This window comes from Artemia franciscana, chromosome 1 (genome assembly GCF_032884065.1).
Source record: "Artemia franciscana chromosome 1, ASM3288406v1, whole genome shotgun sequence".
In the NCBI taxonomy this organism is placed as follows: domain Eukaryota; kingdom Metazoa; phylum Arthropoda; class Branchiopoda; order Anostraca; family Artemiidae; genus Artemia; species Artemia franciscana.
In genome coordinates, this window is record NC_088863.1 from 64,079,457 (window position 1) to 64,095,641 (window position 16,185).

Here is a 16,185-nt window from a genome sequence, read left to right on the forward strand (position 1 = left end):
ATGTCACCAGATCCGGTCGGGATTTAAAATAAGAGCTCTGAGACACGATATCCTTCCAAACATCAAATTTTCATTAAAATCCGATCACTCCTTCGTAAGTTAAAAATAACTCATTTTTTCTAATTTTTCTGATTTAACCGTTTCCCCCAGTCCCCCGCCCTAGGATAGTCGAATCAGGTAAATGACAATTTTTAATTTAATCTGGTCTGGTTCCTGATACGCCTGTCAAATTTTATTGTCCTAGCTTACCTTGAAGTGCCTACAGTAGCAAAACCGGGACAAACAGACAGACCGACAGACCGACCGGCAGAATTTGCGATCTCTATATGTCACTTTGTAGATACCAATTGCCACAAAAATAGAAAATATAAAACCAAGAAAAAACTTAAGGAAGTAAAATTCTTTATACAGAGAACGAATTTAAAATCACATACACATGCAAAAGTTTCCTCACAATTGGTATTAAACATAAAACGAGAAGAAATTACTATGAATAAAATCATTAAACCACAAAAAAAAAAAAAAAAATGAATGATCAGAAGCCAACTCTCACCTTTTTTTTCCTGTTAACCAAATTTTTAGATTAAAATTTTCATTAGTGTTTCTTTCTTCATAAATATAGGGAAAAATGGATTGACCGTATACAAATATAAATATATATATATATATATATATATATATATATATATATATATATATATATATATATTTCAAAATTGTGTGTAAATATGCCATCGAATTAGCAACATTTACGTGTTTATAAAACATTTTGGGTTGCAAGTTCGACATTTTGTTCGAAATAAAACCTTAAAATCAATAATCTTATAATAAATTGCGGAAAATTATTAAGAGTATTTAAGACAATTTTAGCTGTGACTGGCCCTTAGTTGATTCCCTCCTCCTTTGCTTCTTTGTCATTTTGTAATGACGGTTATTGTTATGTTGTTTTTTTTTAAAGGACAAATTCAGTAAACTACTGGGCCTGATACCTGATTTAAGGGCAATATCGTCTAGAGGAGAGGATTTTTTGTATTTGAAGCATCTAAACGGTTGCGCCCCTACTCAGACTCTGCTAATGGAAATGTTGCATGCTAAAAGAAGATGAAGAAGAATAAGTTCTAAGGTATTGTAAGCTGTTTTCATTTCTTTTTCTTACTCTAAGAGTTATTCAACGTCTATTGAATTTTTAATCACCGATCTAATACTTTTCTTTTCCTTTATTTGCATGCTTATATTAAAAAAAAAAAATATTCAAACCTTGAGCTAAATTCTCAAGCTTCTAAAATCTATTAAATTCACCAATACTAGCTAAGTTGGTAAATACGTTTTTTACATGATATTGTAGCCTTATTACCTGTAATACGGGAGATTTTTCACATGTTTTCAAGGTTTATTTCTTCTTTTTTGAGGGTAAACGTTTTTTGTACCCCTCCTCTCTGTAGTCGCTTATGAATCACAAACATAAACGTTATGGTATTTTTTCTAAAGGATTCGATTGGGAAAAAAGCTGTTGGAGCTATATGTGCAATACATTCAGGTGACTCAAATGTCAAAAAAAGTGTAATGGAAGGGGTTTGAATGCAGATTTGGCTGTTTTTAAGCCGAATTCGAAATTCACCATTTTTGCTTAAAATCTAGATCCAGGAGTGCCTTTTTTCCTTTTTAACGAATGTTTGAAGGCTGTTCTGCAGGTTGACTTATTCTTTTATTTAGAATCGGTTTTGTAGGGCTTACATTTTGATTAAATTAATATTTGCGAGGAGCTTTTTATATGTGGTTAGTCATTTTTTATTCTATTTCAATTGGACTTATAAATTGGAGATTTGGCCTTGAGAAGTTATATTTATATACATTTTTTTAATGGGCTGTTAAGACATTTGTGGGTCTTAAGAGGAATCTCTCAATTTTTACCGCAAAAATTCTAAAAGTCATCTGAAAAATCCTTTTATCACCAATGCTTCTAATCACGTGTAGTGAATTTCCTGTTTAGTGCTCGGGACCTTTTAAATGAAGTTAGCCAATTCTATAACATATTTGAATGGAAATTCTGGCACCTGCCTAAAGGTACTTGTAGGCCTTTTAGATTAACTTAACTGATTTAGAAGAATTTTTAGCAATAGGATAAGCGGGTGCAAATAATCAGTGTTGTATCCAGGATTTTTTCATTTTTATGGTACTTGCCCGTCGGCCAAGTGCCATATAGCGATCGCAATTTCTGTCAGTCGGTCTATCGGTCCCGGTTTTGCTAGTTTCGGCACTTCCAGATAAGCCAGGATGATGGAAGTTGGCAAGCATATCAGGGACCGGACCAGGTTAAATTAGAAATAGTTGCTTCCCTGATTCGACCATCTGGGGGGGGGGAGTGGAGAGACGGTTAATTCGGAAAAAAATAGAAAAAATGAGGTATTTTAACTTGTGAACGGGTGATTGGATCTTAACAAAATTTGATATTTAGAAGGACCTCGTGTCTAAGAGCTCTAATTTTAAATCACGACTTGATCCGGTGATGCTGGGGGATTTGGAGGGGGAAACCGGAAATCTTAGAAAACGCTTATAGTGGAGATATAGGGATGAAACTTGATGGGAAGAATAAGCACAAGTCCTAGATACGTGATTGAAATAACCGGATCTGCTCTCATTGGGGAAATCGGGGGGATTTCCATTGCTTTGGCGAGTTCGGTGCTTCTGAACTTGATAACAGTCGTTTCCCCGATTCGACCATCTGGGAGGGGGGGGGGCTGGAGGGAGGGAAAATCGTGAAAATTAAGATATGTTTATCTTACGAATGGATAATCGGATCTTAATGAACATCGATGTATAGAAATATCTCATGTCTCAGATGCTCCATTTTCGATTCAGATTGAGTCTGGGAAAGTTAGGGGGTGGAGGGGGGAACGGAAATATTGGAAAACACTTAGAGTGGAGAGATCGGGATGAAACTTGATGGGACGAATAAGAACAAGTTCTAGATACTTGATTGACATGATCGAGCCGGATCCGATCTCTTTGGGGGAGTTGCGGGGATTTCTAGTGATTTGTCGAATACAGGAACACTGTATTTGCATGTTTATTTTTTTAATAATGGGGGGGGGGTAAATTCTGGCTCGCAAAGCTTTATGGCTTCCTATTGTATCTATTCAAAACTATTCACAGAGAATGGGTATAACCAGAGCAACAACCCCAGGTACCGCATCTGGGGCGGGGGCGGCTGTCCACTCTGATCAAAATTTTAACTTTGATTCAGTGTTTTTGCTTATATTCGTGTATGGGGGGGATGTTTTAAATCTCCGGGCTTCACCAACCCTGACAATGGCTATATATCTATTGATACAATGCAATCATGGTTGCAACGGCAGCTAAACCTAGTGAAAAGTAAACCTCTGCCCAGAGAACCAAAAGTCAAAACACATGTTTAGAAAAAAAAATTGCCATCTGATACTGATTCAAAAATGATAGCTATTACTTCGGTTTGTCTTAAAAATAAAAGTTTATTGCGAAAAGAGATTTATTGTGAATTAGAAAAAAAAAAGTTTAAAACCCCTCGAAAAAGGCGTCATATTGAAATGAAACAGGAAAATATCAATAGTTGATTTATTTGCACTAGTATTTTTTATATATGGTAAATTGGCCATGAAGAAATTATTTTTACTCGTTTCTAAGTTTCAACTTCTCTCTTTATTTCCCTCGGAAAAACATTGCTTTTTTTGGAATTAAGTTTATATATATCCAACAAGAAGATCCGAAAGGGATACCTCAGCTCTTCATTTTGACCTAAAGCTGGGTTTGCTCTTTGATTGGCAATATGTGCTATATCAAAATTCTTACAAGAGTATCTACTTTTTAAATCTGTATTTATAAAAGAAAAAAAAGTGCTCTTTCGGCATTTGGGAAGAGAATTTTAGTTATTCTAGGGATCTCTTTGTCCTTGCTAGTGCCTTCTCCCTTTTAAAGAACATTATCCTTCATATACAAACTGTCTAAAATCCAAAGCTACCACGGCTCCAATTTCAGGTTTTCTGATCCAGAATCCTTGAATCCCGAAATACTCATATGATACAATCTCTTACTAACAAATCGATTCTAGGCACACTGGATACAGGACTGAAGCTTGAATTTGAATTTTTGAAGAGGGGTTCTAAGAATTTGTCAACAAAAGCGTCCACTATGCCGACAAATGCGGACACATATAAGTTAAACTTTCATTTTTTGAGCGAACGGATGATCAAAATTTTATTGGGAGCAGGGTTTTCATGGGTGCCCTTAAATTTTATTCGTAATTGGTATAGCTAAAACAAATTTTTGTACGCTTCATAAATAAAATCTTATGATTATTTGGAAACAGATAATACATATAAGAGAAGTAACAATTGAGCTTTAAATTTTTCGCAATTTTGTTTTATAAGATTTTTCCTGATTGATCACTATACAACCTCTATTGTCCATTACTTATATATAGTATTTGTTATTGGGAATTTCACGGATATTTTTTTGCTAGGGAATTTTCAGTGGGGAAAAATAATTGGAAGATTTACTCTGAATTCTTTTGCATACCTTTTTATTTGTCTTTCTTCCTTTTTGTATTGACAATTTAAGCATGGAGAGAACTTTACCTTTGAATTGTCCTGGGGAAATTTTCATTAGGGATCAAAGTCTCTGGCAAGATTTTCCTGTGAAAAAAAATGTTGTTAATATCCACAAAGATGGTGCAAGGTAACCCCCCTTCGTATTGAGCAGAAGTATTTCTAACATCTATTTCAATGCTTTATTTAACTGAAGTGACAGAGTGACAGGGTCGTTCTTCTACACATTGGTCTTTTAATTTTTGCGAATTCGTCTGGATTTTTATGTATTAGTTATGATTTCTATGTGGTTGCTCTTGATTTCTACAAGTGATCTTGATTTTTATGAACTTGTCTGGATTTTTAGAAGAATGCCATGATTTCTACAGTTCATGACAGAGTGATATATTATTAAAGAGAGGAGGTAGATCTTTGTGTAGGGGGTGGTAGGATAACAAAATGAGTAAGTTTCAATGGCCTATCTTATTTCGCAGGTCAGGAGTAATTATATCAAACCAAGGGTCATAGAAGATAGGGAGAGGGCACACTAAAAAAAAAAAAATCAGATCAAGTGACCAATGCTCGGACACTATTACCCCCCCCCCCCCACACACACAGGACCTATAATGAAGGCATAACTTTCTAGGCTTCAACTCCCGCTGTTGAAGTTTCGTAGACTTCGCAGTGACCTTGTAAATGTGTTTTATATAATTAAAGTAGTGGATGATGTAGATTCAAATTTATTTTTTAAGCTTAGCCATTATCACTCTACTTGTCAGCATGATTATAAATTATATCCCCCAAAACCGCTGAAAAAATTGGTAAATTATCTTTCGTTTGTAGAGTTGCCGGACCATAGAATGGTTTGCCTTTGGAGGTTGTCGAGGCAGAGAGTGTTCAAATTTTTAAGAGTGTATTAGTAAATACGCCTTTTTATTTAGACGCTTTTGTTGTGTAGTTTCGTGTTATTTAGAAGTGTTTGCTGTTTAGTTTGTCGTTGCCAATTTACTTTAGATTAGTGTTATGATTTTGTGTTTTTGCGACAAGCATTGATGCTTACCGCTATTCGTATTAATAAATAAATAAATAAAATGAAACTATATGTGGGAAATAAAAAAAAATAGACAAGAAGTCTCAAAACAAGTTTAGCTTTCATCTAATGCTTAATCAGGTCAGTGAAACGTAATCTTTGGTATCAATCCCTTGTTGGTTTGCATTGTTAAGCAAATCACTTCACGTCAATAAAGGATTAAAATAAACACCAAAAGCATTCAATAAGAACGAAGGTGTCACCTTTCAGCACCCTTGTTGAAATTATCCACATTTTCCACGGTAAAATCTTGCCGGACAATTTGACCCCCATTGACAGAAAATCCTTCCCAAATATTTCTCCCCACTAAATATTTTCCCGGGCAATCCCCTCCCCCCTGCAGAGAACTCCCGCAAATTTTCTAATAACAAATAATATCTGTAAGCAGTGGACAGATTACAAAACTTTAAAAGCGATTTAAACTTCTGCAATAAAGTTCTTTGATTGTTTTGTAGTTAAGGAAGGAGGAAGATAGTAGTGACATCATAATGATTTTAATAACATTCCTATCCCTGCTTTTAACAACATCCCTATCTCTCCATTCCTGTGACAGCCAGCAGGTGAATTTTACGCCAAAGGGAATGTTTTTCAAGAGATGCAGGTGTCTGTTACGTCCTAGGGAATGTTAACTTTAGCATGTTATGCTTGCTTGTTACATATTACTTTCTCTGATTCTTAAAAAAAAAAACTTCAGGATCAGCTAGTCAAGATGCTAACGTTACCTAATAGTTTCTTTGATTCTTAAAAAAAAACACCTTCAGGACCCACTATCGGGGAACCTTCGAGTCGCCGAACACTGCGAGTAATTCCACCGGGCGCTAGCACCAAATTCCAAGGTGGCCCCTAGCAATAAATTCCATTTGGTCTCTAGCATCCAACTCCATTAGGGCCCTAGCTTCCAATTTCACCAGCTCCCCTAACCTAACCAGTGGGACCCCTAGCATCCAATTTCGTTGGATCCCTAACCTAACCACTAAAGGGGGGGGGCTAGCGTCCAAATTCACTGTTGCTCCTAGTATCAATTCTAATGGAGTCAAATTTCACCAGTCTAACCTAACTACCGGGGGGCAGCATTCAATTCTATCGGGAGCCCCTAGCGTTTCAATTTCTCCAGTCCCCTAACCTAATCAGCTGGGCCCTAACATCCAATTCAGCCGGTGGCCCCCTAGTGAGCAATTCTAGCAGGGTCCCTAGCAAGCAACTCCACCAGGGTTACCAAGCAAACAAATTTCACCAACAAGACGTTTTCAAGACTTCTTTGGTTGTTAGTAATAGGGGAATGTTTACTTTGCTTGTTACGTAATAGGTTTTGGGATGTTATATAATAGGACTTGTTAGAGTCAGTTAGTCTGGAGGGGAAGTCCCTTTTGTAACTGAAGGGGGTACACACGCTGGTGTTACGTAATGACTACACACGTGGGATGTGACGCAACCTTGCATGACTTGATAGATTTATCGAGGTTGACGTATTCTTACTTGACTTCGTAGATTTATTAGGAATGCCTAACTGGATTTTTATGTAAAGGTAATGATTTCTAAGGACTGTTCTCGGTTTCAATATATTGATCTCTTGATTTCTAAGGTTTGGTCCTTGTGTCTGTGGTTTGATCTGAATTTCTGGGGCTGACGACTGATTTTTATGAATTCGTGCTGATTTCTATGTATTGCTAATAATTTCCGCGAATTCGTCCTGATTTTTATGTATTGTTTATGATTCTAGGGAATTGTTTTTGATTTCTATGGTTTTGTCTTAATTTCTATGCATTTGTCTCTTGATTTCTATGGTTGAGTCTGGATTTCGAAGGTTTGGTCTCGATTTCTGCTTAATTATCTTTTTTTTTCTGTTTTCTCTTGGTTGTTACGGTTTAGTCTGGATTTCTATGCACCGGTCGTGATTCCTATGAATATATGAAATATGTTCTAAATTTCAACATGTTTATCTCTTTGTTTCTACAGCTTGGTCCTGATATCTATGGTTTTGTCTGGATTTCTATAGTTGACTGATTTCTACACTTTAATCTTGATTTTTATGTTTAGGAATGTATTTCTAAGCACTGGTCAGGATTTCTGAGGGTTTTTCTGGATTTCTACATGTTGATCTCTTGATTTCTTTGGATTGGTCTTGATGTCTATGGTTTGGTCTGATTGGTCCTGAATTTTTAGAGGTTGCCCTCAATTTCTTTGGTTTGGTCTTGGTTTTTATGAATTGGTTTGGATTTATAGGGTCTGGTCATGATTTGTTTGTATTTATCTTGATTGTTAGATTTTGTCCTTGATTTCTTCATCACCACAGCTCGCTTCAAAAAGTTGCAAGTGCTAAAATGTAGATAACTACAGGAGTGCTAAGATGGAATCTTTACTTATCAATGTTGAGATAATGTAAGTCCAGAGGTCTTTCGTGATTACTTTAGTGAAAATAGGTCTTTGCATCCTTACGAAACGCGTCACGCTAGTGATTTCCAGAGAACCAGGGCCGGCTTCCTTACTGGATTTTTAGGGCCTAATGTGTGGAACTCTGTTCCAGAGAGCATTCGGGTGGAGCACCTGGGGCTATTTAAAAATAAATTGAAAAAGTATTTGCTTGGCCAAGGCTTATAGTTCTTTTATTTATTTATTTGTATTTTCTTTTCTTTTTTTTCTCTTTTCTGTTTATTATTATGAGATTGGTTATTATTATTGATGAGTTGATGAGAGATTGGTTGTTATTAGTTATTGTTTTTTTTTTTTTTTTGTTTTTTATGTTTTTGTTGTTGTTTCGCTTGTAGTGAATTATTGGTTAGAAAATGAGTTTTATGTACCCGCCCAGTCGCAAGTGCTTTTTTGTATCTTTCTTGGGGTGGGTACTTGCAAATTAATTAAATGTGTTTGATTTATAAATAAAGTGAAATGAACTGGTCTTGATTTTGTAGGTTGGCCTTGATTTCTAGACTTTGGTCTTGGTTTTTACGGTTCGCTCTGAATTTCCATGCACTGGTTAGGACTTCTACAGTTTAGTGTTGATTTCTATGGCCTTGTCTTGATTTCTATGTATTTTTTTTTTATTTCAAAGGATTGTTCTGGATTTCTAATTATTGATCTCTTGATTTTTGCGAGTTCGTCTGGATTTCTAAGCATTAGTAATGGTCTCTATGGGGTTGTTCTAGATTTTACGTATTGCTCGCTTTATTTCTTCGGATTGGTTTGGATCTTTAGAGGTTGGTCTTGATTTCTATCGTTAGGTCCTGATTTTTATGAGTTTGTCTGGATTTTTTGGGCCTCGTCATGATTTCTATGTATTCATTTTGATTTTTAGATGTTGACCTTGATTTTTGGATTTGTCTCGATTTTCATGAATTTGTTTATTTCTATGCATTCCTTATGATTTCTATGAATTCTTCCGCATTTCTATTTATTGGTTACGATTCCTGTGAACTGGTATTGATTTCTAGATTTTGGTCTTGATTTTTATAAGTTTGCCTGGATTTGTGTGTATTGGTCTTGATTTCTAAGGATTGTTCTCGATTTCTACATATTGATCTCTCGATTTCTGGGGATTGGTCTTGGATTTCTATCGTTTGTTCTGGATTTCTATGTATTGGTCTCTTGGTTTGTATTATTTGGTCTGGATTTGTAGGGTTTGGTCCTGATTTGTAGGGTTTGGTTTGGATTTCTACATATTGTTCTCTTGATTTGTTTGGGCTGGTCATTATTTTTAGAGGTTGACCTTTATTTCCACAATTTAGCCTTGATTTTTATGGTTTGGAGTGAATTTCTATGCTCTGCTCATAATTTCTAGATATTTAAGGGTTTTAGATATATTATATATTAATTATATAATAGATATATATATTAAGGATTTTTCTGGATTTCTAGATATTTATCTCTAGATTTCATCTTATTGATCTTGATGTCTATGGTTTGGTCTGGATTCATACGGTTGTTCTGATTTCTATATATTGGTCTTGATTTCTAAGGATTGTTCTGGATTTCTACATATTGATCTCTTGATCACGGCTGACCCTGATTTTTACGAATTCATGGGGATTTCCATGTATTGCCTATGATTTATATGTACTGATCTTGATTTTAGAGTTTACCCTTGATTTCCACAGTTCGGTCATGATTTCTAGGAGCTTGCCTGGATTTCTACGGCTTGGTCGTGATGCCTACGGTTAGGTCCCGGTTTCTACTTATTTTGGGGATAAGGTAAGGCTTTTTCAAGAAAATGTTTCTTTTCGATGGGGGAGTTTTTCTTCACAAAATGACTGGAAATAAGGAGAATGGGATCTGAAGTGTCAAGGAGCATAGCAATCTAATAACGCAATAGCAGGTTCTCGCTGTTTTTGTAAAACCAATGGTGATTTTTAGTTTGTAAAACCATTTTTGGGGAAAAGGTTTAAAAACCCTTAAGTGTGGTAATGTGCACCAAAGGGTGTCATTGGGGTGTTAGATTGTGTCTTGCTGGCCTCAATTCCCAGGATTCATGAGAAGAAACGTTATTTGGGTTTTTTCCTTTAAGTATAAAGGGTCGATTATAGTGTAAACGGATATTTTTGAAGGAAAATGCACGAAAAATGTCTTTGGAATAATGAAGGGTGCCAGAGTGGTGGCACGGTGGCACGGTGCCAGAGTGGTAATAGTGTGGCACGGTGGTGTGAATCGACATGGTGTATCATGGAGGTTTGGCTTACGAAAACATGAATCTCTGGATTTAATGCTTGATTTTTGACAAGAAAAATAACTGGGAAATGTCTTAGGAATAATGCGGGGTTCTAGAGGGTGCCAGAGGGCAAATTATAGTGTGGCATGATAATTGACATGGTGTATCATGGAGGGTTGAGTTGCAAAAACAGGAAGCAATTTATTCAATGAATGATTTTTAACAAGTAAATATCTGGAAAATGTCTCAGCAATAATGAAGGGGTGCCATAGGGTGCAGTAGCAGTTCAGTAACAGTGTGGCACGGTGGTTTGAATTGAATGTTGTATCATAGAGGGTTGGGTTGCAAAAAACATGAATCAATGGTTTAAATGTATATTTTGAATATGACAATATTTGAAAAATGTCTAAGAAACGATAATATGTATCACAAGGGTACCACGGACCAGTCACATATTGCCTTGGTGGCGTGAATTGCTTGTACTAACACGTTCTATATTTTAAATTTAAGGCAGGAGGTGTTAAACAATTTTTTGGCGGAGGGGGACTGAAAAGTAACACCCAGTCAAAGAAAAGAGATATTTTCAATGAGCTCTCAGAAATAACTCTTAAAATGGTTTAAATTTTAATAATAATTTGCTCCCCTTTTGGAATTGCTTGCTAGGGGGTCATAGCCACAAATTGTCACGGTGGTGTAAATAGGCATAGTCTTGGTTAAGAGAAATGTAACATTTCCATTAAAACCTCTCAGAACTACCTCTTAATATTAGTTAAATTTACCTCTAATAATAACCCACCCCCTCTGAAATTGCTTGCTATGGTGGGCTAGCCACATATTGTCACGGTGGTGTAGATACGCATAGTTTTGGCGCAAAAAAAACCGACATTTTTATTAAAAGCTCTCAGAAATAGCTCTTAATAAGGATTAAATTTACCTCTAATAATAACCCACCCCCTCTGAAATTGCTTGCTAGGGTGGGCTAGCCACATGTTGTCACGGTGGTGTAAATATGCATAGTCTTGGCTAAGAGAAATGTAACATTTCTATTAAAACCTCTCAGAACTACCTCTTAATGTTAGTTAAATTTACCTCTAATAATAATCCACCCCCTCTAAAATTGCTTGCTAGGGTGGGCTAGCCACATATTGGAACGCTGGCGTGAAAAATTTGTTTCAGGATAAAACTTCGATACTTAATCATTTACGTAACGAAACACCTAAAGCCGTTGCTATTTAACACCTCCTATGTAACATAACCTCTCTAGGTCACTGTAGAGCACTAATGCAATGCCAGATTTGCCTCTCACTCACTCGGACTGTCTGTCTTGGCTTTTTCTACAATTAACCATGGCTTGATGTCCGCAACTACCTGATTTTAATTGAAAATCACTGGTGGCCGGCATTCCCCCACCCCCCTGGAAAATACCCTCCATGGAAAATAAGGCTTTCTAAAGTGGAGAATTTTATTTGAGTTTGGTTTTTTATTTGCCGTAGGGGGAGGGGGAGGAATTTTGGTACTCGTGTGGTATACGTCACTCAAGTTTACGCTTTGTAAAACTCGAGATCAAACCGGTTTTTTCGTTAGTTTCTTACAGATTAGCCTGAGATCTCAGGCTAATCTCAGGCTCAGGTTAGTCTGAGACAAGATAAACCCAAGTGACAAAATAGATGGGAAATACGTAATTTTGGCTATATATTTGCTCATGGGGGAGGATGAAGTATAGCGAGTCTGTATGCAAAATGTGTTAGGTAAAATTATTCTGCATATTAGGAACTAAGAATTATTTTCTGACTTCAAACTGTCCAAATACTTATAGCTCCGGCCTGCTTTTACAGAAATATATAGCCCAAAATATATATTTCCCATCTATTCTGTCACTTTTATTTGTCTTGTCTCACGCTAAGCAGGAAGAGACTAACGAAGAAACCAGTTTTTGCACATCATAAACTTGATTGAGTGACGTGTTATGTACAAGTACATAAATTTCTACCCCTGTGAAAAATAAAAAAGCAAAGATCAAATAAAATTCTTATTTGGAAAGCCATATTTTCCTCGGGGTTTATTTTCTGCGGGGTGCATTTTCCTTGGTTGTGTATTTTCCGCGGAGGGTATTTTCTATGGTTCCTGGCCGTCCTGGCCGAGTGGATTGGTGAGCTGGATTCAGAATCCTTTGTCTGAGAGGGTGAGGGTTCGAATCCTAGTTTACCCAATTATTTAGTGTGGGACGGGGGTCAGTGACGTGACTGAAAGTTCAGCCAGAGTCAACCCAGCTCAAAATGGGTACCTAGAGAAATCTGGGGAAGGCAATCAGGAAGGGTGTGCGAAAGCACAGGATGGTTGGCCCCCAACCCCTCATTGCACTTCCTTGGCTGAAGGGCCAAGAAACGGAGATCAGCACCGCCAGTAGGGGACTGTAAAGTCTAATGCCGTAATCTTCACCTCTTTACCTTTTATTTTCTATGGGTGGGTAAACGCCAGAAACGGTGTCGAAACCGAACTAAGTCAAATTTTGGATTCGAATGCTGAAACCCAACTAACACAATTGTTGGATTAGAATACGAAAACCCAACTGCGCGTTGTACGATTTTAATATAACGGACAATGAAGTTATCCCGTTTAGTGTAATTTCGTGACTCAAAATCATTACGAATAACATTTGAAATTACCTTAGACCCTTAGACCTTAGTTCCTCCTCTGCTGCCGGAGGCACCCAGGGCAACCAGAAAGAACCACCAATAACCCTCATGTTTGCTGCCGCCCAGACATCTTTCCATTGGGAATTTCAGGTCTTGCTTGTGTGTATGACGTTATGGCTTTGTTTTTTGGCTTTCCTCTTCTCCGGGTTCCCTCTGGTGGTTACTCGAGTACCGCTCTGGGGGGTCTATCTATCGCCATACGGATAACTTGTCCCAAGTATCGCCATCTTCGTTAGCGTATGACATCTGTTACCAGGAGCTGATGCATGATAGAGTGAACTGTCTGGTAGCTATGTGGTCCCTCAAGTTAATGTCCTGTATCATGTGCAGACAGTTATTCTTGAAAGCGAGAATCTTCTTTTCTTGCTGTTGGTTTTGTTTCTAGCATTTACAGCTATAGACGAGGGCAGATAGGACGCTGCTGTTGAAAAGCCTCAATTTTAGTTTTAAGTAGTACTTTTTCGATCGCCAAACTTCCTTTAGTCGACTAAAAGCTCCACTGGCTTGTCCAATCCTAGACTGTACCTCCTTCTTATTTGATCCAGTTTGTTCGATTGTACTACCCATGTATCTGAATTCCACTACCTGCTCTACTGAATTGTCCCTGCACTTTATGCCAAGTGATGAGTTGCTCGTTGTCATGCGTTTTGTCTTGTCTGAACTAATCTTCAGTCCCAAAAGACTTGCTTTCTCTCGTATCACATCGAGAAGCTCCTGGAGCCTTTCCTTGTTTGCCTCAATCAGTGTAATGTCGTCGGCAAAATCAAGGTCTGCTATTAGTGTATTGTCGCTTAATTGATAACAATCACAAAAAGCTGGGGGGAGAGGACATATCCCTATTTGACCCCAGACATGATACTGAAGTACCTTGAATTTCCATCATGGGTCAGAACGCAGCACTCCGTGTTATCCTACAGCGCAATGACCAGGGATACCAGTTTATCTGGAATGCCGTAGTGTCGAAGGATTTTCCACAGCGACTCTCGGTGTATTGAGTCAAATGCTTTTTCGAAATCCACAAAGACAAGGTACATCTTTTGTCTCCATTCTTTGCATTCCTCAACCAACATGCGCAGAACACAAATAAGGTCTGAGCAGGAGCGATATGGGCGGATGCCATGTTGTTCGTCTCTCATGTGCTTATCTAAAACTGTTTAGAAGCGGCGGAGGATTATGTGTGAGAATGTTTCCCAGGATTGAAATGAGGCTGATTCCCCTCCAGTTATCGCACTTCGATGCATCCCCTTTCTTGAAAAGCTTAATGAGTGTGCTTTTTCTCCATTCTTCAGGAACCGTCTCTGATTACATGATGCATGTAAAGAATCCGATCCACACCGCTATGCAAGCACCTAAAGAGGTTTTGATTATTTCTTCTGATTTATTGTCGCTTCCTCATGCGCTACCATTCTTCATCTTGCGAGTGGCTTGAACTATTGATTTGGTCGATGGCTCTTCTGTATTGATTTGAAGGTCCAGGAAATGGGGCTGTGGGGATGTCTGCTGTGTTCGGAGGACTGGGTCTGTTGAGGACATTCTCAAAATGTACGGCCCAAACTTCAGAGATTTCATGGGGGGCTGTAAACGTCTTGCCGTTTCCATCTTTAACTGGTCCGTTTAGGTTACGTTGCTTCTCGATGATTTCATTGGTAATTTTGTAAACAGCTCTAGAATTGCCGCGTTTGGCTGCTTCTTCTGCCATAGCTGCCATCTTTTCTGGTAAGTCCCGTTATCTCCCCTTGCGCTCTTCTTTACTAGCTTATCTTGATGTCGATATGAATGATTTCTCAAAACTTTTGTCGCAGTCATCCCCACCGTTTACAAGGCGTTGTTTTAATTTCTGACGGTCTTCAACGAGACCTTATCAACAATTTCTTATCGGATATCCATTCATCTTTTTTTTTTTTTTTTTTTTTTTTTTTTTGTCCAATTCTTTCTAGTGCTTCTGGCTATAGGCTTCTTTTAGGGTTTTCCAGAATGACTCCACACTGTCTTCATTGTTGAAATCTAGGGCCAAGCTCTCAAACCTTTTTGTAAGCTGGATAGTAAAGTTGTGACGAAATGTTGCGTTTGAGTCTTTTTCTGAATCGTAGGCGGGATTTTTCTTTGTAGTCTGACTCCTGTGTGGATTTCAACTTGAGGGACAGTTTTGCTATTATCAAGGCATGGTGTGAGGCGACATCGGCTCCTCTGTGGGTCCTAACATCCTGGAGACTCGACTTCTACTTTTTGTTTATAGGGATATGGTCTATCTTATTATGGGTTCAACCATCCGGCGAGTTCCATAACTATTTGTGGATTTTTTATTTTTATTTTGAAACAGAGTTCCACCGATATAATTTGTTAGATCAAAGTGAACTAACAGTGGTCCATTATCGTTGACTTCAGCGAGACCTTGACTGCCAAGAACTTCAGGACAGTAGGACTTGTCGCTCACCACTTTGGTATTGAAGCCGCCAACAAAGCAGACAAGATGGTGGCTAGGGACATCTTTGGCGACAGCTTGTAGGGTGTTGTAGAAACTGTCTTTTGTTCTATCATCTGTGTCGTTAGTTTATGCGTAACACGCGACTACTGTTAGTTTGGCTTGTTGACCTATAAACCGTGTCTCGATGGTCCTCTTATTTATGGGTGTCCATCTAGTTAGAGCTCAGGACGTAGATTTGGACAGCATTATCGCAACACCTGCTTCTCTCTTTTTTCGGTGCCACTGTGTACGATTGTGAATCGCTTTTCTTGGGTTTGACTTCCTGCATCTGTCCAATGGACTTCCGACAACGCAAATGATCTCTAGGTCATATCTGCCAATCTCATTTACAAATTGTTCTGTTTTTGAAAGTTGGGTCATGGTCTTCATGTTCCAAAAGCCAAATTTCATTAGACAATTCGCTTTCAAAAACCTTGCCCGGGGGCGGTCCGAATTTTCTGTAATCGTTCAGGGGACAGTCCATAGCTGTCAGCAGGTTGCATATTCAATATCATGTTGGCTCTCAAAACTAGATGGTTCTATGGCAAATCTTTTTCCAGGGGCAGGTTGCTAGTCTGCCGTCAAACCCTTTTTCTAGGCTGGGGACTGGCTGCATGATTACAGGCTGATTTGAATGGAGAAATAGTTTTGTTTAACTCTTAGTTCAATGTATAGAGGGGGTGGGATGTAAATAGCCTTTTGATATTTTAGAGATGGTAACGACAACCGTGGTCCTT

At 37.9% G+C, this 16,185-nt stretch overlaps 1 protein-coding gene across 2 annotated transcripts in view; it reads left to right on the forward strand.

Moving 5' to 3' along the window:
- LOC136032810 (nuclear hormone receptor FTZ-F1-like) overlaps positions 1-16,185 on the forward strand; it is a 114,139-nt gene that overhangs the window by 94,847 nt on the left and 3,107 nt on the right. For both annotated transcript variants that reach the window (XM_065713220.1, XM_065713211.1), the window contains one exon: positions 959-1,123. In XM_065713220.1, the coding sequence (XP_065569292.1) occupies positions 959-1,105 (147 nt within the window). In that variant the 3' untranslated portion in view covers positions 1,106-1,123. The remainder of the gene's footprint in view (positions 1-958; positions 1,124-16,185) is intronic.